This window comes from Natator depressus, chromosome 1 (genome assembly GCF_965152275.1).
Source record: "Natator depressus isolate rNatDep1 chromosome 1, rNatDep2.hap1, whole genome shotgun sequence".
In the NCBI taxonomy this organism is placed as follows: domain Eukaryota; kingdom Metazoa; phylum Chordata; order Testudines; family Cheloniidae; genus Natator; species Natator depressus.
Genome location: NC_134234.1, coordinates 184,951,766 through 184,979,613, shown reverse-complemented (window position 1 = coordinate 184,979,613; position 27,848 = coordinate 184,951,766). Strand labels below are relative to the sequence as shown.

The following is a 27,848-nucleotide window of genomic DNA, read 5'->3' as shown; positions in this document are numbered from 1 at the left end:
CCTGCGGGCGAGAGCTGCGCAGAGCCACTTGCATACCTCTGCCTAGGAGCCAGACCTGCTGCTGGCTGCTTCCTGGTGCCAGGACAAGGCAAGAAGCCTGCCTTAGCACCCCAGCTGTGCTGCTGACCGGGAGCCGCCCGAGGTAAGCCCACGCCATAAGCCCACGCCCCAGTCCCCTGCCCCAGCCTTGAGTCTCCCCAAAAAGAGTCCCCTCCTGCATCCCAAACTCATCATCTCTGGTCTCACCCCAGAGCCTACACCCAGAGCCCTGACCCTCTCCCACGCCCCAGCCCAGACCCCCCCTCCACACACTGAACTCCTCATTCTTGGCCCCACCCCGCAGCCCTCACCCCCGCACCCCAGTCCCGAGCCCCTCCTACACCCCACTCCCTCATCCCCAGCCCCATTAGGTCGTGGGCATCAACAGTTTTCTTCAACTGGGTCACCAGAAAAAAAGTTTGAAAACCACTGCTTTATGGGGAAGGCTTAACTTCTGGGCTTGGTTTTGGGCTTCTTTTAACAGCAGCACCTCCGTGTTGGAAACATCTGCAAAATAACTGTAGTCACCTCTTGGGAAGGCGGCTGACTGGCCTTTCAACTGCTAGGAAATGATTTGTTCCTTAAGTGTCTGCATGTTCAAAATGAGTTCAGGATAAATACTAACACCCTGAATAAGACTTGTTTAACAGCAGCTTTTTACACTAACTTTACATGAGAGGCAGAGCTGACTTCTGTGAGAAACAGTGGGCCAAGGAAGAGACTCTGTGAGACAGTCCCAACTTTAACATGAGTTGCTAAGTGCAATGATCAGCACTCTGTGAAGTCTTATATACTTGCTAGATGTCCTCCTTTGGCTGGAACTGCCCTGGGTTTTTAAACTTTGTTCTCGGGACTCTGAGACCTGGCCAGTGGCACAGGCAGTTGGTCAAGGATTTTTCAAAGCTGAGGTCCTGATTAAGATGTTGCTGTGTGTAGCAGACTGACCTCAGCATGTGGCTTTCAACTTCTCCTTTCAGCTCTCTCACCCAGCGTCTTTGTGTGTTTAAACACCAGTAAGAGAAGCTGAGGCAGGAATCAAGATTGCTCAGTCCCAGACTGTCTCCCGGCTGCTGATTGAGCAGATGGGCTAGACTACAAACTTCATCTCCACCATATATGTGGCCAGCAAAGCAGGAGCATCAGCTTCTGCAATGCTGCAGTAAACAGGATAGAGGGAAGGATAGTGATGGGAATCGATGGGTGGTGTGGCACAGAACGAGGACATAATCAGAGGGAGAGAAAGGGACGTTACAAAATGGGCTAAAATGGGGGGACACTGAAAAGGAGGCTCACAAATAAGTTGAGGTATGTAGTCGGAAAGAAAGGAAGGAGGAGAAAAAACCATCAAGGGGAGGAAGAAGGAAGGATTTTTTCCACATAAGGCACTGGACTGGGCTGTAGAAGATTTGAGTTCAGTTCCAGAGTGTACTGTGACTTAGGGTGAGTCATTACATTTCTCGTGTGCCTCAGTTGTATATCTGTTAAATGCAGATGATATTTCTTTGCATCAGAGGTAGGACTTCTGATTTTAGGTTTTAAGTGACGAACACCAATAAAACACCCCTGATTTAAATAAATAAATAAATGTAAAAGGCAATGTATCCAATAAATATGGAAAAAATACCAGAAATGGTCATTTGTTTCCGAGGGCTTGTATACATGGAGCAGTAATGTGGACTACGGGGTGTGTGTGTGTGTAATTTCTATATTGCACTAGTGTATTGCACATTAAATGGTCTGTATAGACCGTACTGGTGTGCATTAAAGGTTCCCTAGTGCTGTTTGAAACAGTACTACATTAAAACACACTGGGGACTAATACAAAGAGATTACTCATTATTGTAATGAGTAGTGTATATAATATACATTACGCATTACAGGATATACAAAGAGTCCCCAGTTTTTGGACATCTATCTAAAACTCAAAAATTGCTAAAAATAAACCCCAACAAATTAAGTTAATAAACTCTTAAAAACAAAAGCCCTAATCATAGGGTGTTGTCAGGTTTAGCTCACTAATGTTGTTGACGTGCTCTGATGCTATATTGAGAGGAAGGTCATAGTAGCGAGAGAGAGAGAAAAGGGGAGCGAAGCCCCACAACCCACCCACTCCCATCAGGGGAGATTCATAGATTCCAAGGCCAGAAAGGATTGTTGTGATCATCTAGTTCAGTGGTTCTCAACCTGCGGTCCGTGGGCCTTTTGCAGTCCAGTCGCACACAGCTCCGTTCCATGTGACATCCTCAGGGCCATCTAGATAGTACATATATTGAGTGGATGCGGCCCACATAACACACAAAGCTGCATATGCAGCCCACAATGGTAAATAGGTTGAGAACCATTGATCTAGTCTGACCTCCTGTATAAGCAGGTCATAGAACTTCCCCAAAATTATAGCATATCTTTGAACTATTTTTTTTTTAAATCTTGATTTTAAAATTGCCAGTGATGGAGAATCCACCACAACCGTTGGTAAATTGTTCCAGTGGTTAATTATCCTCATTGTTAAAAATGTACTCCAATTCCAGTCTGAATTTTTCTAGCTTCAACTTCTAGCCACTGGATCTTATTAATAATACCTTTCTCTGCTAGACTGAAGAGCCCATTATCAAATGTTCCCCATTTGTATGGACAGTGATCAAGTCACCCCTTAACTTTCTCTTTGTTATGCTAAATAGATTGTGTTCTTTGAGTCTATCACTGAGGCATGTTTTCTAATCCTTTAGGATGCTACATGATACATTCTTCCCTTAAAATGGCCCAAAAATATTAAAAAGTGTACGCAGTTTCTTATTTTGAAATGAATGTGCTCCTACTCTGTTTGAACCTAAATGTTGCAACCCCGAGTTTAGTGTAGGAGCCTGAAAGTACTGACTAGGGACAAAGAGTTACATTGAATACTATAGTTTCCATTATCAAAATGCAAGTTACGTGCAAAAGTAGGAAAATAGTAAAAACGAGGCTAGATTTAAAGCATTCCTTCACTGTTGAGGATTTTGAAGACTCCTGAAATTATCAAGACTCTCTTCTTCCTGTTTGCTATTTGCCTCCTCCTGTTAATCCTCACTTCTCATCTGTTCCCTGACTTTGTTCCTGCAAATTACAACAAATTAAGCAAAAAGCCCAACCAGTAGGAACTAACAAGATGTGTATATTACAGCTTATTTTGATTTTCAGTACTACTTGTCTCTGGCCATTTGTCTTGTCTATTTAGCTGGTATTGCAAGCTCTTCCGGGCAGGGACTGTTCTTTACTGTGTTTATATAGTACATAGTCCAATGGGGCTCTGATCTTGGTGCCAAGACAAAGGCAACTCTAGGCATTACTGTGCTATAAGTAATACCCTTGAAACTTTTCTTCCTGTAACTTGCAACCTTTGCTGATCATCTCATCCTGTTACATTGTAAATACTTGTCTGTTTTTACCTGTCTGTATTAATAGCCTGCATCCTCCCTATGCTTCACACCTGAACCTTTTGTTTCTCATCTTTTGCCATAGATCTAATTTAGACTGTAAGCTCCTGGGGGTCAAGGTCTAGTATTTGCTTGTTATGGAGTGTCAAGCTTTAGCAATGCCTGGAGCACGTACTATAGAAACAATTAAAGACAACAGCGTCTGCCCTAAAGCATGGGCCCTCCTGGGTCTGTGCCAGTAGTACAGAACATAGAACATTGAAGCAGGAAATGTTTAAACTAACGCTCGCCTTGCTCTGGAGCAAAGCGAATCAAGGTGCTCTACTGGCATGTGCTACAACCAAGCACTGTGCGTGTGCTTAGTGGAGGTTGGGATTTATTAACATGGTCGCCTGGGGAAGGCAAGCCTCAACTCAAGCAACCTGAAGTTCCTGGCTAACGAGCCGGCAGGGGCTGGAGAGGAAGCAGCCTGTTAAGCCGTGCCGAGAGAGGAGGAGAAATGGGTGGAGCTGCAGCGGCCCGGGCTGCTGATGGGGTGGGGGGCGTGCCCCTGGCCGGCCGTGGCGGCTCCGCCTTGCGGGGCGGGCGGCAGGGAGACGTGCAGTCGCGGTTGTGTCTCGGCGGCTGGGGGGACGGGGCAGCTCGGGGCGGCCGCCTGCGCTCTTCCCTTGGGCAGCTCCCCGCGTCTCTTGCCCTCTGCGATTATGGACTAGGCAGGAACTTGGAGAGGGCAGGCGCGGCGGTGCTGTGCTGCTGGGAGGAGGCGAAGGGATCCCGTCCTGCCCCTGCTCCGAGCCATCGACGCCGCTTCCCCTTCTCACTCTGCCGGAGATGTCCGGCTGGGGCAGCCAGAGGAGAACCGGCTCCTCCTGGCATAGCAGCTTCTTCAGGTTCTTCACCAAGAGCCCTCCCCGGGCCAAGGAGGAGCAGGAAGAAGGGGACAAGGCGCACCTCCAGGAGCCGGCCACGCACAGGTAGGCACACAGTCGCATCGGGGAGCGGGGGAAACTTGCTGGGAACTTGCCTGGTTTTCTTGATTGCATTTTTCTTCCTCTCTCTCTGATCTGGAGGGATACGCTGGAGATCTCTAGTACGCCCCACCTTCGGAGACTCCGAGCCCCATTGAATCCACTTTCATTTCTGGCTCCCTCCAGCACTGAACAGTGTAATGGGAAACAGTTGCCAACCAAACTCTTAGAACAGGCTGAGAAGCAGAAGTCAGTGGCTACGTGCCAATTGCCAAGGGCAGCTGGGGCGCTTCCAGATATTACAACACTAAAAAGGAGGGGAGACCGTTGTTGTTTATTATTTCGAGCGGCTTGGAGAGGGTGTGTGTGTGTATGTGTATGTATTGTGAAGTTTAAGTCCAGCTTGGGTTACAAGAGAGAGAAATTATTGGGACCCCTCCCTCTGTTGATCGTCAACCCAGCAGCCTCGCAAAGATCAGGTAATGTCACAGTGTCATTTTGAGGCAGTTTCAAGCTGTGACCGTTTCACTGAGCCTGGCACTATGAACCTCTCCTTGCCAAAATCTCCATAAAACGGTAGGATGCTTTAAAACTCGCCTTGAAATCAATGTCAGATGAGTAAATTTCAGTTCATGGAAGTAAGGATTTACTGCTCTGATACAAAGAGAATTGAGGATGGTAGTTGGATGGGCTGATGGAAACTATGTAAGTAGCAATATCACATTGGGCAAATTAGTGCATGAAGAAACGAAGCCACTTTTAAGTATCTCACTGGGGACTAAAGTAATGTAGAGTTGCAGATTCATTTTCTGTTAGCCAGAACACTATCCTTAAAGCGACGACACAAATGTACCTGCCTAGTCAGTCTCAAGTGTTTCTCCCCTCCCCAGAGTTGTTTTCAAGAATGAAGTGGGGAAGGGAAACAAACTTGACAGGAAGACTCTCCACAGGACAAGAAGTGATGCTTTTTGAAATTTGGCAGTGGACTAGCCCTGAGACATTATGTGCAATTTTAATCATTTCTGAGATGAGCCTGAGCTGCAAGCTTTAGACCTGCACCCCCTGATGTTCAGGTGGTGACTGGATCCAGAGTTTTGCTTTTGTCCCTCTCTGTTTCTGTATAAATGTAGCTGTATCCTATCAACCTGCTTTTTCTCCTCTTACTGTAAATAAACTGCATCAAAATTGCTAACATTAATTTAAATGCTTGGTTTTGGGGTTACTCAGATCAGAAAAATACTGTTCAAGCTTTCTTAATATTACAAATAGAAAATTGTTTCTGACCATCAATGTCTCTGTTGGATTTTTTTGGTAATTTTCTTCCAAACAGCTATAACCCCTTTCTTAGAATCTGAAAGGTTGCAATATAGGGTATAGGATTTTGGGATTTTGTTTGTTTGTTTTTTAAGTTTTTACTATTATAGATTTCTCTTTCTGTGTTATAAATCAGATGCTACTGCAATACAAATACTGATCGTGTGTTCAAATGTTAATATGAAATATGTGACCTACAGTTACAATCCTAAGCAGTACCAAAGTTACAGAAGTCCAAGTACCTAGGTTCAGTGGTATTCAGTGACCAACTTATAAGCAGTACAGGAAAGGCATGGAGTAAATGGAGAGAAGTGAGCAGAGCTATCTGCCTTAGGAGAGTGCCTATCAAACTGAAAAGTAAGATCTACAAGACTGTAATTAGGCCTGCACTTTTGTATGGCTCTGAATGCAGGGCACTGAGGACGAGACAGGAGGAGATCTTGAATACAGAGGGAATGATAATGTTAAGGCGGATGCTTGCAGTTACAAGGATGGACCAAGTTCAAAGTGAATGAATTAGGGGAAGTGTGAAGGTGGTACCAATTATAGAAAAGCGGAAGGAGTCTGCTGGGTTTGGGCATGTGAAAAGAACATGTGGAAGAATATATAAAACACAGGGTGTTAAACTTCGAAGTGGGGAGTAAGAGAAGGGTTGGAAGACCCAATACTAGATGTATGGATGTCATAGAAAAGGATTTGAATAGCTTTGGAGTTTCTGAGGAACTGCTTTAAGATCAACTGGAGTGGAGAAGGACTGGAAGATCTAACCCCATATAGATGGGACTAAGGCTACAAGAAATAGAAGTATTAACAGTAGAAAACAGTTTATTAATGTGTCATATTGATCGTAAAGAGAGCTGACAAAATGAAGTAAGATCTGAGACCTCTACTTGGTTTCTGATTTCTGGCCACTGTCCTCAGGAGATTGAAAAAGGAGAAAACTAGTTTTCTTATGGAAAGATGCATGTTTGACACTACTCTGCTGGGGTCTCTTGTGGTTACCAAACTTGTCAGATGATCAGCTTTTTTCTGTATCAGACCTTTTTTTTTTTTTTTTTTTTTTTATTTAATATATGTGTGTTAAATTTTGGCGTTTCAGGAATAATATTGGTATGCATTGAAATAGAGAAAATGCTGATCAATACAATGAGCTGGTGGATATCTAAGTAATTCTTCCTGTGAAAGATGTGAATTTCAAAGTTACCTCAGAACTCTTGCTTCTCCAGCTTACTGGGAGTGTGGTGGATGAGATCCTCTCTAATTAAAAGTGCAATTTGCACTACTGTCTTGAATGGGTTATCTTAAAGTTCCCCTGGTTACATAGTGATTAAAGAGGTTCTTAAATGTCACTACAAAATGTTCAGTTTTTGATGCATTGCTATATTGAATATTCCGAGTAGGCATGGCCCCATTGGCCTTTCATTAATGTGACCTGGTCTGGCAAAAAAAAAAAAAAAAAAAAAAGAACAATATTAGGCTCAAAAGCATCTTTCTGGCTGCCGGGTGAGTTATCTTTGCCAGGGGAGATTAATGTAGAGGGAAGAGGAACAGACTTGGAAAGTGAAAAGGCAACCAAAACATGTCTAGTCAAGCTTCTTTTTGTCAGTGTTTTGGAGTAGTGATCGTTACTGATCTTAAGGGGCCCTTAAGAACATGCTCCTTGTTATGGTCAATAGGGAACGGAAATATCCTAATTTGGATTCCTTCAGGCTGTCCCACCATAAACGGAAAGATGCCTGTGATGGTGGGGAGAGTTCAGTTCAGTGATTTGGGAGTTTAAAAATGAGCTTTGTAGACTTAATTGAATGGTAGACTTCCCTCTGTCTGACTGAAGGGTTGGGAGTCTGAGAACTAGATAAAATTTTAACCATGATTTCAGTTCATGCAATCAAGAGCTTTTTATTGATTAGGTAGTCCACACTGATTTAATTTTGTATGAGGCTTTTTGGCTTTGGTGTACAATTCTTTGTGTAGTAACCTGAGGGCCAGCTCTGACTTCTGTTGAAAGTGGAAGTGTTGGTTAAGTTATGAAGAGTCCCATTAGGTTTGCTCAAGTTTTTTTGTCCTGCTTGATTGCAGAGAATGTGCTTGGAATGCTGAAGTTCTTGTATTTGGTTTCCACTGGTAGCTTTCTTAATCAATTAACGTGATTGCGTACATTTAACACCATTGAGCTGAGAAGAGTGCCACAGGTTTCTCTGCCATTTTGATGTAGTGTGCTTCATAGTGTACAAAAATGTATAATCCAGTAAAATATGGAGAAAATTAAGACTGCTTTATATGCATGTTTTTATTACATGGACTACATAAAGTAAATTGGGGAATGCTTCTTTCATGAAGTATTAGGAAAATCTATAAAGCCAGGTTAGTTAATTTTGTACCGAAAGTATCATTTCAAAATAAATTGGAATCAGGCCAAATTTAAAACAGGTAGAAAGAAATCTTGATATTGAGTTATTTAACAAGCTCTGAATTTAAGAAAGGGGAAGTGGTTCAACTAAGAACAGAAATAAAAAGCAGTATGACATGCTGGGCCAAATTCGTCCCTTGTGTATCTCCATTGACTGCTTATATCAGGGGTGGGCAAACTTTTTGGCCTGAGGGCCACATCGGGGTTGTGAAACAGTATGGAGGGCTGGGTAGGGAAGGTTGTGCCTCCCCAAACAGCCTGGCTCCGCCCCCTCCCACTTCCTTCCCCCGAATGCCCCTCTCGGAGCCCCCAACCCATCCAACCCCCCCTGCTTCTTGTCCCCTGACTGCCCCCTCCCGGGCTCCCCACCCCGACTGTCCTCCCGGGACCCCGCCCCCTATTTAAGCCCCCCGCTCCCTGTCCCCTGACTGCTCCCCAGGCCCCATATCCAACCCCCGCTCCCCACCCCCTTACCATGCTGCTCAGAGTGGCAGGACTGGCTTATTAGAAAGCCTGGGAGGTGGGTGGGCACAAGCTGTGCTGCTCGGCAGGAGCGGCAGGCCAGAGCGCTCCCTGCGCAGCAGTGTGGCTGAGGAAGAGGGGGGACAGCGGGGGAGGGGCCAGGGGCTAGCCTCCCCGGCTGGGAGCTCGGGGCCGGGCAGGACGGTCCTGAGGGCCACATAGTTTGCCCACCTCTGGCTTATATCTTCTGTGGAGTTACATTAGGAATTAATCTGGTCAGTTGCAACTTCGAAAGCATAGAGAAAAAGAACTTGAGTGTATCCAAAACCAAAGATCTGATTGTTCCTAAAGCTTAGGCAACACGCTTCTATGGAGTCACTGAACTGCTGATTTTCCTTACCCTCCCCTCCCCTACCCTACCCAGAACATATGATGCAGAGGATTCTACATCTGTTGCCAAGTGGCTTAAAGTAAGCAAATTTTGGGCTTACCTTTTTAAGATTGGGTGGGTTTTTTACCCACCTGTGTGGCCTGTAGGCTTTTCTGCTTAACTCTGGGGCCACCTTATTTCTGTGCTTTTTTTTTTTTTTTTTTCTTGGACCATGCCCTCCCCGACACTCAGCATGGTGATGCAAATCCTGCCCCGTGCTGTCTTGGGAGCCTTTTTTAGACCAATAAGGCTGTTTTCTTTGAAACTTTCTGATCACAGTTGAAGCGCTCATGAGATTACAAGATGCTGATTAACATTATCATTTGATTAATAGTTTTTGTTGTTAATTTATGCTCGAGAGCAGTTTTTAGATGTGATAATCATGAGACATGCCTGAGCTATCCTATGAAAAAATAACACATGCAGACTAGTTTCAGAGTAACAGCCGTGTTAGTCTGTATTCGCAAAAAGAAAAGGAGTACTTGTGGCACATTAGAGACTAACCAATTTATTTGAGCATAAGCTTTCGTGAGCTATAGCTCACTTCATCGGATGCATATTGTGGAAAGTGTAGAAGATCTTTTTATACACACAAGCTATTACCAGCAGGAGAGTGGAGTGTGGGGGAGAGGTATTTTTTCATGCTTTGTGCATATAAAAAGATCTTCTACACTTTCCACAGTATGCATCCGATGAAGTGAGCTGTAGCTCACGAAAGCTTATGCTCAAATAAATTGGTTAGTCTCTAAGGTGCCACTAGTACTCCTTTTCTACATGCAGACTAGCAATTTGTTAAAAGCTCTGTGATGGAAAAAAGTGGAGCCACATCTTTAACGGAGCTACTGTGTTTCTAAATAAAATTCAAAGAGCTGGGAAGTACCTTTCATCTAGTGTGTGCCTGTATAAACATGTTTTTCAGAACCATTGCCTTTGGCATGTTGGTCGGGCTTCACATATAGTGAAGGTTTTCTTTGCATCTCAGCTTCAGCATCAGCTTCCATTCAACTTGGTCATTATGCTCTGCTAAGCTATTTTTTTTATTTTCAGAAATTATATATTCATTTTTATTACCCCAGAGTTATTGTCCCAGAGCAATCCAAATCCACAATGTGGAAAAATCCTGTCCAATTTGCTATATTCCAGATAGAATCTTCTTTAATTTCAACATGTTTCTCTAGCCCTTCAGAGCTGTATCTGCCACCAGATCATGTAAATCAGTGCACAGCTGATTCAGTTAGAAATGTTTGGCTTCTGTGACATTGTCCAACTTTAAAACAAATATGGTTCAAAAGAAGCTTCTAGGGAGGTGTGAAACTTGTGCTATCCAGTCATTCATCTTAACAGGGAGTTATAACCAACCTTCTTCAAAACACTTGCATGCTACTAGTTATCTTTTGTATCATTCAGCAAGTTTTATCCAGGAAATTTTCTTTTTCATTGCATCATCATTCATTTGAATAGCTACCAGAAGAAGTGAACTAATTTGGGGCTGTTTTGGTTTGGAGGGCCTTTGTACAACTGGAGTAAAAAAAAACAAAAAAAAACCCCAATCAATTCTAACCTTTTAATTTGGGTTTCAGGGGTCTATTACTTAAATTATTGTGCTGTTTATCCATTTGGCTTCCAACAAAGAACTTTTACAAATGATAGAATTTTACTTATTCTATCTAAGAACGTCTTGTTGATAAATTGTATAGACAATTGCTTGACCACACTTTGGTTCATTTTTTCGTTATGAAATATACTCGAGACCAAATAACCAGTGTCAGTCAGGGTTATTAATATGGTACAGAGAAAAGGTTCTATACGATACCAGTCTCTGAAGAGCAGTGATGTTACGTTCACCTTACGCATAAGATGTGATTCCCAAAGTTACACCCATAAAGCTATCCTTCCAGTCATTTTCAAACTTTTTTTCTGGGGACCCAGTTGAAGAAAATTGTTGATACCCACGACCCAACGGAGCTGGGGATGAGGGGTTTGGGATGTGGGAGGGGGCTCTGGGCTGGGGCAGGGGATTGTGGTATGCGAGGGGGGTCAGGGCTCTGGGCTGCGGGTGCAGGCTCTGGGGTGGGGCCAGGGATGAGGGGTTTGGGGTGCAGGAAGGGGTTCTGGGTTTGGGGGTGCTCAGGGATGGGGCAGGGGATTGAGCTGCAGGGTTGGGGCATGGACTTACCTCCGGCGGCTACCGGTGAGCAGCACAGTCGGGGTGCCAAGGCAGGTTTCCCGCCTGTCCTGGCACCGTGGACCACACTGTGTCCTGGACGCAGCCAGCAGCAGGTCCGGCTGCTAGGCCGAGGCGCCCAAGTGGCTCCGCACAGTCTCACCCGCAGGCACTGCCCCCACCCCTCAGCTCTGGTGCTGAAGGTGGGGGCAGCGCACGGAGCCCCGCCGCCCCCATTGCTGGCCGCTTCCGGGGCGCAGCATGGTGTCGGAACAGGTACTCACTAGCATGCCTTAGCTGGGCAGCACCGCTGATGGGACTTTTAACCTCCCGGTCGGCAGTGCTGACCAGACCCGCTAGGGTCCCTGGGTGCTGAGCAAGGCGACCCAGTGCCTTGCATGCCGTGACCCAGTACTGGGTCACGACCTGAACTTTGAAAAACACTGCTTTATACCAGTGGTCTCCAACCTTTTTATGCACAAGATCACTTTTTGAATGTAAGATCAATTTAAGTTTGGTACAGGATGGGGCTCTGGGCTGGTGCAGGGGGTTGAGGTGCGGAAGGAGGTGTGAGGTGCAGGCTCCAGCCGGGAGGCACTTACAACAGGAGGCACTTCTGGAAGCAGCTGGCTGGTCTCTGTAGCCCCTAATTTGCCCAGAATTAATGTTCTGCATAGAATTTCATTTTTTCCTGCAGATTTGCTGCTGCTGAGCTGCTGGGTGCTGCTAGCGGCTGCTGGACCCGGCTACCCAGCTTGCAGCACCCTTGTGTGGGAGGTGCGGGCACGCTGTGGTTTCTGAGTTAGCCAGCCCTTCTCGATTACATGGTGTGGCCAGGTATCCCTTTGCGGCAGCTGCTGGAGCCAGCGAGCTGTGCCCCATGGGAGAGGCAGGAGCAACAGCTGGGAGCTGCAGGGAGGGGCCCCTGCTTTCTGGGAGGGAAGAATGAGGGTAAGGGGGGGCCTTGCTGGGAGGGTGTGACTGGAGCTGTTCCAGGGATGGCCAAACCTTTAAACTGTGCGCCTCACCCTCCTCTCCCCCAATCAGCAGGCATGGGTCGTCACTGCTCGGCAGGACAGTAACGAAGCTGCCTGGAGCGGAGTCTGTGGCTGGGCTCTGGGCGGAAAGAGGGTGCAGGTGTCTGGCCCTGCAGCTGTGTTGTGAGGAGGAGAGGGTGCAGGTGTCTGGGCTGGGGTGGCCCCATGCAGCCCCCTCTAAAACCCCCACATAACACTCCCAGTACACACGTGTGTACACACACACACACACCTCTAGCATCCCCAAATACCGTTTCCCAGTACACGCAGACCCCCTCCAACTGTACCCCCCTTCTAGCTTCTCCTCCCCCACCTCTCCTCGACAGTGACTTCTGTTTGTGAACTTGAAATATGGTAACCCTACAGGGGCAGGGTGAAAAAATGAGAATTGACTAAAAGACTAGAAGGGCAGAGTTTTCTCCCACGATGTGCCCAGCTGGCACGTGTGACACATCCAGACTGATGGGCCCAACAAATGCATAACAGAGAAACAGGAACTAGGTCATCATAGGGGTTTCTTTAACTTTCTGCTCCTCGGGGAATATTTTTTGTTTTCTGCATTGTTACAGACCTAGTTGCTGACAGTTATTTTGAAATAAGTTACCAAAATAATTGAAACTGGTGTGATTATATTGTGTTATTTTGACAAATAAAATATGCAGAATTTTTAAATATTATGCGTGGAATTTTTAATTTTTTGGCACAGAATTCCCCCAGGAGTATAAATTGTTTTCTGGATTCTCCATCATGTGACTCTTTCCGGATTATACAGGAGAAAAGTACAATTTATATCTGGCAGTAGTAACAGAGGCCCTGATTCAACAGGATGCTAGAAAGTGCATCAAGCAAGTAGGCATTGATTCACTGCTTCCAAGCTTTAACAGCCAGTAGAGTAATGTAAGACATTTACTAGGGAAAATGTTATTGGCACACTATTCACAAGGGTGCTATTTTTTATATGAAACAAAACAGTGTACTCTTTTCTGTTGTGAAAGTTAGCATAATTATTCCTTTCCTGATGACCAAATTCAATGCTAGAATCAATATAAAATAGCTTCCAAAACCTGCATGCAATCAGGGCTTCCAGGTTTTAAGTAATAGGCTTAGCATGATAAAAACTCACCAAAGTCGTCTTATCCACTGAAAGAAACAATGGCAGCTTAAAAAGCTATATTTTTTGGAAGTTCTTGCCAGTGTTTCTAATAATATTTAAGATTGTTAAAGCTGGAAGAAGGCTGAAAATCTGACACTCCCTCCTTTATTCTCTGTATACTTTTTTGCACTTCATACACCTTGGACATTAAGAGTAGCGTGCAGTGTTGCACTTTCAGGTTTTCATACAATAGCAATATGCTGTAGTGTTTAGATTACAAACACTGAAGGGAAATGTTTAAACTGAAACTTTTTCCATTGACATTTCCTTTATAATATATTTAAATGTGTTGGGTTTTGTAAAATTATTTTTATACAATCGAACTTGTGAGCCTAACTTCACTTGTGTTATGGAAACTTTAAAATTAGAATCACTCAGGAACAAGGTCATTCAGGGTCCTGTTGCTTTGCTGGCCAGGGGGCCTAACTGTATTTAGGACTAAACTTTATGTATAGACAGTTTCGTGATGGGAGAAATGTATAGTGAATAATAGGTTGCAAATTATTCCTTATGAGCGCATGCAAAACAAATGTCAGAAAAGTTTCCATTAAAAATGAACTTTTTTTTTTTTAGCATCAGTTAAAAGCTGGAAAAACATCTGACAATTTTATTTTGTAACTGAGAAATCAATTCTGTTCTCATCTTGAAAGAAACAAAACTCAGTGACAGGAAGGTGTTTATAGGACAATTACTTGGTGTCGCTCTTTTGTGATTGTTGACAAATTAAACACTGTACACTAAAAATTGTCTTGTATTGAACTTGCAATCCTATATGCTTTTACCATTGGGGGGAACACCTAAACAGGGATATTCATTGCTTTTACTGGTTAGTTTATTGTACTGCTAAAAGAGCTCAGACCAATAATTTTTCTTATGTTCCATTATTATTTTTAGAAAGACATATTCTAACATTCTGCTTACCAGTGTTATGTTTCTTCTATATATTATTATTTATTATTATAATAATATTTGGTTACTGTCATTTCGTATTGTTAAAAATCTGTCTTGACAGGTTCCCTGTATAAATTCTTTTTGTGGATATTTTACAGTTTGCAGATACCACTATTGGGCCATAATCTTACAAACTGTATGTAGTCCCACTGAAGTCAGTACAACTATGTATATGCATAAAGTTAAGCATAGATGTAAATGATTGCAGAATCAGGGCCTTAGTTTTCTCCTTTTTAAAATACTTATATAGTACATTCTGACTTCCTGTTTCATTCTGTTGTTGCAATTATTTAAAACCTTAGCTAATTTAAATAACCCCAGCTCTGTTACTGATATTGCATCACGAGTATGTACCAGTAGATAGTAGCATTCTTATTTGAGTAGCACATGGCAAACTTCACCTAACCGATTGGATGAGAATGGATGGAAAGAATTCTATATTAATGTTCGTTGCCATGCTTGACAGATGCCAGAAGAAAAACCTTGATGTAATCTGCTATAATCCCAGTGAACAATATTGAACTAGTCTCTGCACCAAAATGAAAAATTTCTCTCTGTTTCAGAGCCTTTGTACTGCTGTTCAGTTCTCTAGCATGTAATGCAGATTAAGCTATTCAGTGAGGATGATCTTGGGCCATCACATTTATTTCACTTAGTGCTAGAATTGAAATTTAAGGGTCATTGTCAGTCCAGTTCTGAGGGTTTTTTTTGTTTTTAAAGAAGTTCCATAAAACTTGATATAGCAATGATTGTCTTGTATGTGATTTTTTTTAAAACTACTGTGAAAGTGTGGTTTGCTCTCTCTCTGTGGATTTAAAATACCTCTACCTCTCACACACACTTTTTAGCTGACATACTGCATGAGAAACAGTGCTGCATACACAAAAAGTGATATTGACCTATTTGATTTCCTTATCCTGGCAGAATGAAAAGCAAAATGTAAACAAGCAGCATCAACTGTTCAAGAAGAAATTAGACTTTGTTAAAACTGAAAGAATTTTAAATCTAAATTGCTTAACATAATCTGGTAAGGAAAACAAGTTCCAAATAGAATTGTTAATATGAGTGCATCTAAGGTGTACAACTCACGGACCAAAAAAAAAAAGAGGTGGAGGAGGATTTAGAAGTTGAAGTTGTTCCCCCAATCTCCTTACCTTAATCCAGTCTCTTGATTGCCAGACTTTTCTCCCTGAAAGTTCATGACTATTTGTTCCTTTGAATTTATTTTCTCTCATATTTTCTCCTTATCTCTTTCTCTGCATTCTATCCCTTTCCCTCCTTACCTTCTAATCTTCCTCCTGCTTCCCATTCGCTTCAATAGCTGTGTCTGATTTCCTTTGACTCTCTAAATGCAAACTCTCACCTTATGTTTATATTCTCCACATATCTTCTTTATTTCTTGCTGTTCCTCTCTAGCAGTCCTTCAGAGATATTGTGGCCTGATCACATGATCCAGAGCCAGGAACTTCAATGTTCAAACCCCAGCATGAATGCTGACTCTCTTTCCCAAGAGCAAGGCATTTAGGCCTCGCCTATCATATGGAAACTTGAGGGAAATTTTGCTACCTTTGTTAGCATTGTTTCATTTGTAAAAGTGGTAGTCACAATCAACTTGATGGCATTTCTCTATCTGTATTTAATCTGATAACTTTTGAATGCTGTATCCGATCCAATTCCAAAATTTCAGGCCACCAGTGGTCAGAACTCTATTGATTTTGAGGCAGAATCAGAAAACTGGAAAGGGAAAAATGAAGGACACATGGAGCCCTTTCCTCTGTTTAGCAGAGCCACAGCTTCCAGTGCCTCTGTAATTGACTACGGATCAAAGAACCGGTTGATGGTACCTGTTAATGCCTTCCAGCATAACAATACCCCTATCTCATTTCTGCTTATCCTCCCAATAGAGTTTAGTGTGTTGAACACTCTGAATTATCTCCCAGACTGAAATAAGGCAATAATAATGGTGGGAAGAAATGGGATGCACATGGAACCCCTGGTGGAATTGTGGGGGACGGGGACACTGAGCCTGTAGAATTCTGGCATGGGGGTGAGAATGGCAATCCCTGGTATGGGAGGAGAGAAGAATGTGGGGGGAAATACTTAATGAAAGACATTAGAAAAATGAAATTGTTCCGTTTTGAATCATACCAAATGGAAACAACTTGGAAATTTCCATCTATTTAATTATTTCCCCTTTTTTGACCTGCTATGGCCACTGGCTTCTGACACACTTTACAGTACTGTGCAATCTAAAGCCCTGATCCTGCAAACACTTACGCACATGCTCTAACTTTAGTACTGTGAGTTTAGAGCCTAATTATCCTGAAAATAGATCTAAACAACCAAGTAACAATTGGCAGCCTTTGAGTCATAATCCCTGTGTTTGCACAATAGAGGAAGAAAAGGTAATTCTGTTTCAGGTGACAGAAAACTTGTTGAGAGGTTTATAAAACAGTGCCAGAGGTTTGGGGTTTTTTAATTATTTTTTTAAAAGGTATGCCGGATACCTTGCCAGTGTCCTGAGAGAGAGTGCTTTTAGTCCCTTTCAGTGCTGTGCAGGTCCTGAGTAATCATGATACGCGGGGTGATTTTTAGAGCCACATGACATCATTATCCTGCTGTGGCGATTGCTAGGTTTTGTAATCCTCAATAGATGGTCAAGAATTAGCTTTAAAATGAATTGGAAAAAAAATAGAGGAAAATCGATCAGCAACTATTGAGATTGCTTGATTTACGCCCCCGAAACTGCCTCTCCTTCCTTTTCAGTGTGAGAATGAACACTGGCTGAACAGGAAGTTTTCTGCAACAGATTACAACTAAGGTAGAACCTCTTCTAATCTAGCCATGTAGGATTCTAATGTTGTGTAGCTGGATCTCTGAGCCACCATTCATAATTTTGATATTTTATTTTTCATTTATGGCTTTGGGACTCATTTTAGACAAACTGAATCTTACAATATTACTTTTCTTTGGAGTTGCTTAATTTTCCTGTCAAGTTTCACCCACCATTATAGAGTGTGCTGTCCAAAAATATTGAGAGAGAGAGAGAGAGCTAATGTGCCAATATTTAAAAAGGGTAAACTGAATGATCTGAGTAACTAGTTAGCTTGATATTGATCCTGGGCGAAAACATGGAAAGGTTGATACAGGATTACATCAGTAAAGAATTAAAGGATGTCAGCATAATTAATGCCAATCAATTTGGTTTTATGGAAAATGGGAATTATCAAACAAATGACATCATTTTTGGATGAGATTACATGTTTGGTGGACTAAAGTAACTGTTAATATACTTAGACTACTGTAAGGCATTTCACATAGTATCACGTGATGTTCTGATTTAAATATTAACACTATGTAATATCGGTGCAGTACATACTAAATGGATTATAAACTGATTAACTGATAAATCTCAGAGTGAGTGTAAACAGGGAGTCATCTTCCAGTTGAAGTGTATGAAGTGGAGTCTCTGACACAGAGGCCTGTTGGCAGTTCACTGCTCTGTGTCAGCAATTCTTGTCAAGCCTGACATACTCACTACACCTAACACACTATTGTTATAATCTGTATCTAAAGGTGTCATGTAATATGTCATTGGAAAACTAATATCTCACTGATCATTAATATTCTGGTGTGATGTATATATGGTCAACACTCAAAGGATTATGCAGATGTGATGGAATTATAACTAAAATGTGTTTAAACCAGGCATGTCAGAGGAAAGAAATAAACAGCTTTTCTCCACTACGGGAAGAGGCCAACACCTCAAATCAGGTTGGCTATTTATTTGTATCAGAGATTCCAGGAAGAGATCATTTGCATTGTAAAAATCACCGTGGGGAAGATAGAATGGAGCCTATACCAGACAGCATGGCATCCACACCAACTGGAACTTTATGTAGGGGATACATTTCAGAAGAATACATTTCAAAGGTTTACTGGACTTATGAACCCTGAAGTTATTCTTCACCCACAGAAACAAGGCAAACCAATGCCTTGAACTCTGTGGGGATCCTGGCTAAGAGCTAGTTAGGCTTTGCAGGAAAAGGAATATTGGTGAGGAAACTACCTTGAACGAAGATCCTAGCTTCTTAAGTTAGGTCTTAGCAATTAGAAAGCATATTTTTATTTTTGTTTGTTTGTAACCCTTTTTGGCTTTGTCCCTTATACTTGAACTCACTTAAAACCTTCTCTTTTTAATTAAGTAAAGTTTTTACTTTTAATATAAACCAACATAGTGCTATGATTGAAATAAGTGTGTTTAATTTTAATTGGGGTTTGACAATTTCAGTGTATTGACTTTTTAGAAACAACAAACTTAATAACTTCTGTGAATGTTCCAGGAAAGGGCTGGATATCACAGGGCAGACAGTTTTTTGGGACTGGTCAGGTGTTGGGATCACTCTGCAAAAAAAATAACTGGTTGGTGGAAGGTATGTCCACACATCCAGGGTGTGACCTGCATGCTTCTAGGCTGGCTGTTGGTGTCAGGGCTGTGAGCCAAAGCACGATAGCTATTCCTGGGGGGATTCTGCGCCACTGTGCAATGCAGAATTTTGCAGAAATTAATGTGGTGCATGCAGAATTTCCTTTATTTCCCCCACTGAAATGGGCTGCAGAGATTTTGGCTGCCCCTGGGGGCCGCTGGACCCAGCAGAGCCCAGCTTGCAAATAGAAGACAGGGGTGGGGTGGGAACTGGAGGGTTTCCCACAGCTGCAGTTCCCAGCATACCTTAAAGTAAGGAGGCAGCAGTGCGCAGGAAACTCCGTGCAAGCCTGGGACCCAGCAACAAGCTGTTTCTCCCTCTGGATGCCTGGGCTCTGGGGAGTAGAAGGTATGAGTGTCTGGGCTGGGGGGGTCCCTGCAGCTGGCCTCTGAGGGGTTGGGGGTGCATGTCTGGGCCGGGGAGGGCCTCATAGCTGGGCTTGGTGGGAGAGATGGTGTGAGGTGTTTGGCCCCCCAGCTGGGCTCTGTGCAGGAGGGGGCAGAGAAATAGGAACTGGGTTGTTGCAGGGGTCCTCTCTGTTCATGGGGGAATTTTGTGTGCATCTGTATTGATAGACATACTTGCTGACAGGTATTTTGAAATAAATTACCAAATTAATTGAAACTAGCATGATTATATAGTGTTATTTTGACAAATAAAATATGCAGAATTTTAAAATATTGTGTGCGGAATTTTTAATTGTTTTGCGCAGAATGCCCCCAGGAATACATAGCATTTAAGACACCCAGGGTTGCAGGATAGGCAGTGACACAACCCCTAACTGATCTGGTTTGAATTCCAAAATGTCAGAGTCACACTGGGATCTCTTCGTGCATCAGTTCTGGTCAATATCTTTATCAATGATCTGGAAGGAAGGAAGGAAACATAAAATAGTTGCTGGTAAAATTTTCAGATTAGATAAAAATTGGTGGCATGGGTAAATAGTTATGCGGGCAGATCATTTCTCCAGAGTGATTAAGATCGCATGAGAAGCAGGGATTACTTGAACATGTCTTAATGTAGCTAAATGCAAGATCATACATCTGGGAAGCAAGAATGTAGGTGTGACTTGCAGGATGGAGTACAAACAGTGGCTCAGAAAAGGACTTGGAGATCTTGGTGGATAACCAACTGAACATGAGTTCTCAGTGCAAATTGGTGGTTAAGACAGCAAACATAATCCTTGGATGTATAAAAAGGGGAATATCAAGTAGTACAGAGTTACTTATATAGGTTTTAGTGACAATATTACTGGAATACTGTATCTAGTTCTGGTGTCCACGCTTCAAAAAGAATGCTGACAAATTGGAAATGGTTCTGAGAAGAAAGAGCTAAAAGAATGATTTGAGGTCTGGGAAACTTGCCTTACAGTGCAACACTTTAAGAAGCTCAATGTTGTTCCGTTTCTCCAAGAGAGGGTTAAGAGAGAACTTGATCACGGTCTATCAGTACCTACATGGGGAAGAGCCTTCTGATAAAGGACTGTTTAATCTAGCCAACAAAGGCATAACAAGATCCAGTGGATAGAAGCTGCAACTAGACAAATTCAGAACTAAGGCACGGTTTTTTAACTCTGAGGGCAGGTCGGTGGGTAGTGATCGATCTATTGGGGATCGATTTATCGCATCTCATCTAGACGCGATTAATTGATCTCTGAACGCGCTCCCCGTTGACTCCGGAACTCCAGCTTGCGAGAGGTGGAAGCAGAGTCAACGGGGGAGCAGCAGAGGTCGACTCACTGCCATCCTCACAGCCAGGTAAGTCGACCTAAGACAAAACATTTGATCAGGAAGTGCGGGGAGGGAGGGTGAGACGCTGATCAGCGGGGCTGCTGGCGTATTACTGTGGCTCTTTGGCAGTGTACACTGGTAAATTCTGGCTCCTCCTTAGGCTCAGGCTGGCCACCCCTGCTGTAGAGTTAGGAGACTTCATGGCCCTGTGTATCTGTATTTGGTAGAATTGTTAGGTTTACAGTGCTTCCTCTCATTCATATCTTCTAGGGAGACTCCCTTACCTATGATGATTGTGCCTTTGGTAGTTAACCTCCATCCCTCAGGATTTGGAATATTCTTCCAAAAGCTGCTGTCTTGGTACTGTACAAAAATGAAAAATCATAATTAAAATAAAGTGAGAATTAAAGTCCTCGAGAGAAGCAATCGCTTTGCCAAAGAAGAGTAAAGGATGTGTGTAGTGGGCGAGGGGGGAATGCACCCCCAAAAAACGAAGCAAAAGAGCTAGTGTAAAAGGGAAGACAAAAAGCTGTTACACCAAACCTTGAATATGCTAAAGGAGGATTCTGCTGGAGCAGGGAGTTCTGTGAAATGAAAGCTATGAACCAAGTATATCTTTAGCAAAGTGGAGATGAAAATGTGGGATGGAGAATAAGAACATTGCAGCTAATCTCAATGGCACTATAGGATGTATCAGCAGTGTCAGGAATCAGGGCCTGCAGGAGAGCCAGTCTCTGGGCAACCTAACAAGAGTGGCTGGCTTGTAGTAGGTTGCCTGATTGACAACACCACCCAAGGCTGTGAATACACTACACCATTTACAGTGGCGCAACTTCACCTGTACTGTAGCTGTACTGCTGTGGTGCTTCTGGTGAAGAGTTGGCTTAATAGTTAGCGCCTCTTGCAGAGGCAGGAGTTATGTCGGCGGAAGCTCTCCCACCAACATAGCACTGTCTACACCAGTGCTTAGGTTGATATAACTTGCATCACTCAAGAGGTCATCTAGTCCAGTCCCCTGCACGTGTGTCAGGACTAATTTATCTAGACCATTTCTGACAGGTGTCTGTCTAACTTGCTCTTAAAAATCTCCAATGATGGAGATTCCACAACATCCCTCTGCAATTTATTCTAGTGCTTAACCACCTTGACAGGAAGTTTTTCCTAATGTCCAACCTAAACCGCCCTTGCTGCAATTTAAGTCCATTGCTTCTTGTCCTATCCTCAGAGGTTAAGAAAAACAATTTTTCTTCCTCCTTCTTGTAACAACCTTTTACATACTTGAAAACTGTTATCAGTCCCCTCTGTCTTCTCTTTTCCAGGCTAAACAAGCCCAGTTTTCTCAATCTCCCCTCATAGGTCATGTTTTTCTAGAACTTTAATCATTTTTGTTGCTCTTCTCTGGACTCTCTCCAATTTGTCCACATCCTTCCTGAATTGTGGTACCCAGAACTGGACATAATACTTCAGTTGAGTCCTGATCGGAGTAGAGCAGAAGAATTACTTCTCGTGTCTTGCTTACAACAGTCCTGCTAATACATCCCAGAATGATGTTCACTTTTTTTGCAACAGCGTTACATTGTTGACTCTCATTTAGCTTGTGGTCTGCTATGACCCCCAGATCCCTTTCTGCAGTACTCCTTCCTAGGCAGTCATTTCCCATTTTGTATTCCTTCCTAAACGGAGTACTTTGCATTTGTCCTTATTGAATTTCATCCTGTTTACTTCAGACCATTTCTCCAGTTTGTCCAGATTGTTTTGAGTTTTAATCCTATCTTCCAAAGCACTTGCAACCCCTCCCAACTTGGTATCGTCCACAAACTTTATAAGTGTGCTCTGTATGCCGTTATTTAAATAATTGATGAAGATATTGAAAAGAGCTAGACCCAGGACTGATCCCTGCAGGACCCCACTCGTTATGCCCTTCCAGCATGACTCTGAACCACTGATAACTACCAGGTTTTCAACCAGTTTTGTACTCACCTTATAGTAGCTCCATCTGGGTTGTATTTCCCTAGTTTGTTTATGAGAAGGTCATGTGAGACAGTATCAAAAGCCTTACTAAAATCAAGATAGACCACGTCTGCAGTTTCCCCCCTATCCACAAGGCTTGTTACCCTGTCAAAGAAAGCGATCAGGTTGGTTTGACACGATTTGTTCTTGACAAATCCATGCTGACGGTTATTTATCACCTTATTATCTTCTAGGGGTTTGCAAATTGATTGCTTAATTATTTGCTCCATTATCTTTCCAGGCACAGAAATTAATCTGACTGGTCTGTAATTTCCTGGGTTGTCCTTATTTCCATTTTTATAGATGGGCACTATATTTCCCTTTTCCAGTCTTCTGGAATCTCTCCCGGCTTCCCTGATTTCTCAAAGATAATCGCTAATGGCTCAGATAACTCCTCAGTCAGCTCCTTGAGTATTCTAGGATGCATTTCATCAGGCCCTAGTGACTTAAAGATATCTAATTTGTCCAAGTAATTTTTAACTTGTTCTTTCCCTATTTTATCCTCTTCTGATTCTACCTCATTTTCACTGGCATTCACTGTGTTAGACATCCAGTCACCACCAACCTTCTTCATGAAAACCGAAACAAAGAAGTCATTAAACACCTCTGCCATTTCCACATTTTCTGTTATTGTTCCGCCCCACCCCCACCCCTCCCCACTGAGTAATAGGTCTACCCTGTCCTTGGTCTTCCTCTTGCTTCTAATGTATTTGTAGAATGTTTTCTTGTTACTCTTTGTCTCTAGCTAGTTCGATTTTGTTTTGTGCCTTGGCCTTTCTAAGGGCATGGCTACACTTGCAGCTGTAGAGCACTGTGAGTTAAACTCGTCTTCGGACAACGCAGTAGGGAGAGCGCTGCAGTCTGCCCACGCTGGCAGCTGACAGTGCATTGGCTTGGCCACATTTGCGGCACTTGCAGCAGCATTGGGAGCGGTGCATTATGGGCAGCTATCCCACAGAGCACCTCTTCCCATTCTGGCATTGTGGCTTGTGGGAAGGGGGTAGGGGGTGCAGGGCATTCTGGGTCCTGTCCCAACGCCCCATGATGCATCAGTTCGCATCCCAGCATTCCCTGTGCTTCCATCCACATTTGGAGCCATCTTTCAATGTTTTTTGTACTGCGTGCTCTGTCTTCCCTTTCAGTCTGCAGGAATGGAGCCCGAGCTGCTGAGGAATATGCTGACGAGTCTCGCCGGCGCGTCACATTTGGCAGTCGAGTTACTCCTTAAGATCCAAAGTGACAGGGAGGACTCCGATGATGATATCAACACAAGTAACTCCTATGACACGAGTTTTCTTGTGGCATTCACGGACATGCTCGCCACCGTGGAACGCCACTTTTGGGCTCGGGAAACAAGCACTGAGTGGTGGGATCACATCATCATGCAAGTCTGGGATGAGGAGCAGTGGCTGCAGAACTTTCGGATGAGAAAAGCCACTTTCATGGCTGCCCCCACCTGCGGTGCAAGGACACGAGATTGAGATCTGCTCTGCCGGTGGAGAAGCAGGTGGCTATTGCAATCTGGAAGCTGGCAACTCCAGACAGCTACCGATTGGTCACTAACCAGTTTGGAGTGGGAAAGTTGACCGTTGGAATCATGTTGATGCAAGTTTGCAGGGCCATTAATCGCATCCTGCTCAGAAGAACTGTGACTCTGGGTAACGTGCAGGACATTGTGGACGGCTTTGCACAAATGGGTTTCCCTAACTGCGGAGGGGCGATAGATGGCACGAATATTCCAATTCCAGCCCACCTAGCCTCTGAGTACGTTAATCGGAAGGGGTATTTCTCTGTGGTTCTCCAGGTGCTTGTGGATCACCATGGGTGTTTCACAGACGTTAATGCAGGCTGGCCCGGAAAGGTGCATGACGCATGCATCTTTCGGAACACAGGCCTGTTCAGGAAGCTGCAAGCTGGGACTTTTTTCCCAGACCAGAAGATTACCATAGGGGAAGTTGAAATGCCCATTATGATCCTTGGAGACCCCGCTTACCCTTGTGCCATGGCTCATGAAACTCTACACAGGGGGCCTTGACAGCAGCAAGGAGCGGTTCAACAACAGGCTGAGCTGGTGCAGAATGACTGTGGAGTGTGCTTTTGGTTGTTTAAAGGGCCGCTGGCGCTCTCTGTATGGGAAGCTGGACCTGGCCAATGACAGCATCCCTTCCGTTATATCCGCATGCTGAACCCTCCATAACATTTGTGAAGGGACGGGTGAACGATTCACTCAGGCATGGAACTCGGAGGTTCAACACGTGGAGGCTGAATTTGAACAGCCAGAGAGCAGGGCTATTAGAGGGGCCCAGCGCGGGGCTGCAAGGATTAGGGATGCCTTGAGGCAGCAATTTAGGCTGAAGCCACCAGTAATGTCTGGTGCACTGCACGGGAGTGAAGTGTTGTGGTTCCAATGTTAGTAGGAATCTGTGTTTGCTAAGCTGACTTGCAGTGCCTGTTGCTTTCCTGGGCTAAGGTATCTTTTACTTTATGCAATAATAATGAATGTTTTCCAACCCCAAAAATCCATTTATTGAAAAGAAACACAACTGCTTGGGAAACAGAAAGGGCAAGGGGGTGGTGTGGTAAACGGTAAAATCACAGATTTGCATATGTCCTGTCTGGAGTGCTGTGCAATGAGTGCTGCACTTCAGGATTGCTATACTGCATGGTGATGGGGGTTGAGTGCAGTGGGTAAGGGTTGTAGTTTTCAGGGCTGGGTGGTGAAGCTACAGGTGTTAGAGGCAGCTGCTGGCGGTAAGAACCTGGATGTTGGGGAAAGTGGGTTGGAGGTGACCTGGGGGCACAAGGGAAGAGTTTTGGGACAAGGGCTGCAGGGGGGGCGGGCTCGGTAGTAGTCCGCCTGCATGGCTACGAGCGCCTGGATAGAGTCCGCTTGGCGCTCCATTATTCTTATCAGCCGCTCCGTGCTTTGGTGCTGGCAATCCGCATTCTGCTAGCGGATCGTCCTTTCACTGTCCCGCCACTCCTGCACTTTCTGATTTTCATTACTTGAATGACGCATTACTTCATGCAACATGTCTTCCTTGCTTTTACTTGGCCTCTTTCTGATTCTTTGGAGTCTTTCGCCGGTGATAACACGGACGACTGAGATCTCAAGGTTGCATCTGTAAAGGCAAAATGCAACACTTAACAGAGGCAGCATTGTTCACAGCAGACAGAGCAATGATTTCCTCCGTACTTAAGGGCAAGCACAGTCTACACAATTGCATAATTTGGCCGTCCCAAAGCGAGCGCACATAACCCATGGGAGCCCCAAAATGGTGAGTAAGCACAGGCTCAAGCTGACTAATGGTTTCACGGCTGTACTGTCCTCTGGGTTTCTGTGCCTTGGGGAGAGCCAACAGCGGCAGGGGGCCCCTATACTGAACACTGTCCCCACATTTTCCACAGGAGTTTGTCCTGGAAGATATTTCTCTGCTGAGGGTGACCTGGGAAGCAAGGGAGGGTCTTCTACTGCAATGCAGCTTCCGCCCTGGCCCATATGCAGCTTGCCTGTGTACATCAATGGTCCCCCCCACCCCTCACGGCACAGGGGCGCAGACAAGTTAGCCTTACTGGGACAAGGACCACAGGTTGGTTTCTTCCAAGAAACCTGCACAAGTGCGTTGCCCAAGTTCTGGCTGAGACCTTTGAAGAGATCACTGAGGCCGATTACTATGATGTGAGAGAGCACATCAATGCCCTATTCTGCACCTAGGCATGCATGCATGCAGCCCTAAGCCTCCTTGCCCCAAGAGCCTGCAGCGAATAACTTCCTTCCCAAAATAAGAACTACTTACCAGGAACCTCCTCTGGTGTTTGTCCTTCCCTAAGCACCGGCCGCCACGACTGGCTACCTTCCTCCTGGCTTGAGAACAGCTCCTGGCTGCATGCATCTAGGGATTCCGGGGTGTCTTCCTCCACCTCAGCACCCTCACTCCCGCTTTACTCTTCTTCCTCATCCTGCCTTGTTGCACTGGCCTCTGAGGTGTCCCTGGTGGTGCTCGGAGTGGAGGTGAGGTCGCCCCCAAGTATCGTGTCCAGCTCTTTGTAAAAACGACAGATCGCGGGGGCACCACCGGAGTGCCGGTTTGCCTTGCGGGCTTTCTGGTAGGCACTCTGCAGCTCCTTCACTTTAATCCTGCACTGCACAGCGTCTCAGTCATGGCCCCTTTCCATCATGTCCCTTGATATCTGCCCAAAGGTATCATAATTCCTACGGCTGGAGCGCAGCTGGGACTGGACAGCTTCCTCCCCCCAAACACTGATGAGGTCCTGCACCTTGCCATTTCTTCATACTGGGGCTCGCCTGTCGCGTGGCGGCATGGTCGCCTGGAAAGATTCGCTGAGAGCACTCCACGCCTAGCTGAGCAAACAGGAAGGGGATTTTCAAAATTCTCAGAGAATTTAAAGGGCAGGTTTGACGTTTGGTTACCCGAGGGCAGGGCAGTAGAGTTCAAAGTGATGACCAGTAGCTAGAACAGGCATTGTGGGATACCTCTGGAGGCAGATCAGAGCGCAATATAGGGCCAGGGCGTCCACACTGGCGCCGTAGTGCTCCAGCAGGGGCGCAGCAAACATTATTCCACTCACCGAGGTGGAGTACCAGCGGTGCTGTAGCTGCGGAGTCAGAGCGCTCTACGTGCCTTGCCAGTGTGGACGGGGAGTGAGGTACAGCACTCTGGGTGGTTTTATTGTGCTGTAACTCGCAAGTATAGCCAAGGCCTAATTTTGTCCCTACATACTTGTGTTGTTTGTTTATATCATCCTTTGTAATTTTGACCTTTTTTTCCCACTTTTTCTAGGACTCTTTTTTTTTATTTTTAGATCATTGAAGACTTTCTGGTTAAGCCAGGGTGGTCTCTTGCCATACTTCCTGTCTTTCTTATGCAGTGGGATAGTTTCCTCTTGTGCCCTTAATAACGTCTCTTTGGAAAACTGCCAACGGTCTTCAATTGTTTTTCCCTTAGACTCGCTTCCTATGGGATCTTACCTACATAGTTAATCAAAGTACTTTGTAATGTAGACATAGCCTCAGTGGTTGGAAGAGTCAGACCAGCAGCAGTCCAGCAGTTACTCAAAGCTTTTGCCCATGGCTGGCAAAGCTGCTGTTCCTGCCTTGGACCCAGCCCTGTACCTGTCTTGCCTCACTCCAGCAAACCCATTTCTGACCCTTGGCTCCAATTCCTGACTTCTTACTCCAGCTCTCTCCATTGGCTCTGGCCTCTGACTCCAGTTCTGACTTTAGGCTCAGACCCTGACTCCAGCTGTGACCCTTGGCTC

At 44.5% G+C, this 27,848-nt stretch overlaps 1 protein-coding gene across 1 annotated transcript in view; it reads left to right on the top strand.

Moving 5' to 3' along the window:
- Positions 1 to 4,040: 4,040 nt before the first annotated feature.
- CRYBG3 (crystallin beta-gamma domain containing 3) overlaps positions 4,041 to 27,848 on the top strand; it is a 123,812-nt gene continuing 100,004 nt past the window's right edge. Inside the window, exon 1 of the mRNA XM_074946918.1 lies at positions 4,041 to 4,426. Within this exon, the coding sequence (XP_074803019.1) occupies positions 4,284 to 4,426 (143 nt within the window). The 5' untranslated portion in view covers positions 4,041 to 4,283. The remainder of the gene's footprint in view (positions 4,427 to 27,848) is intronic.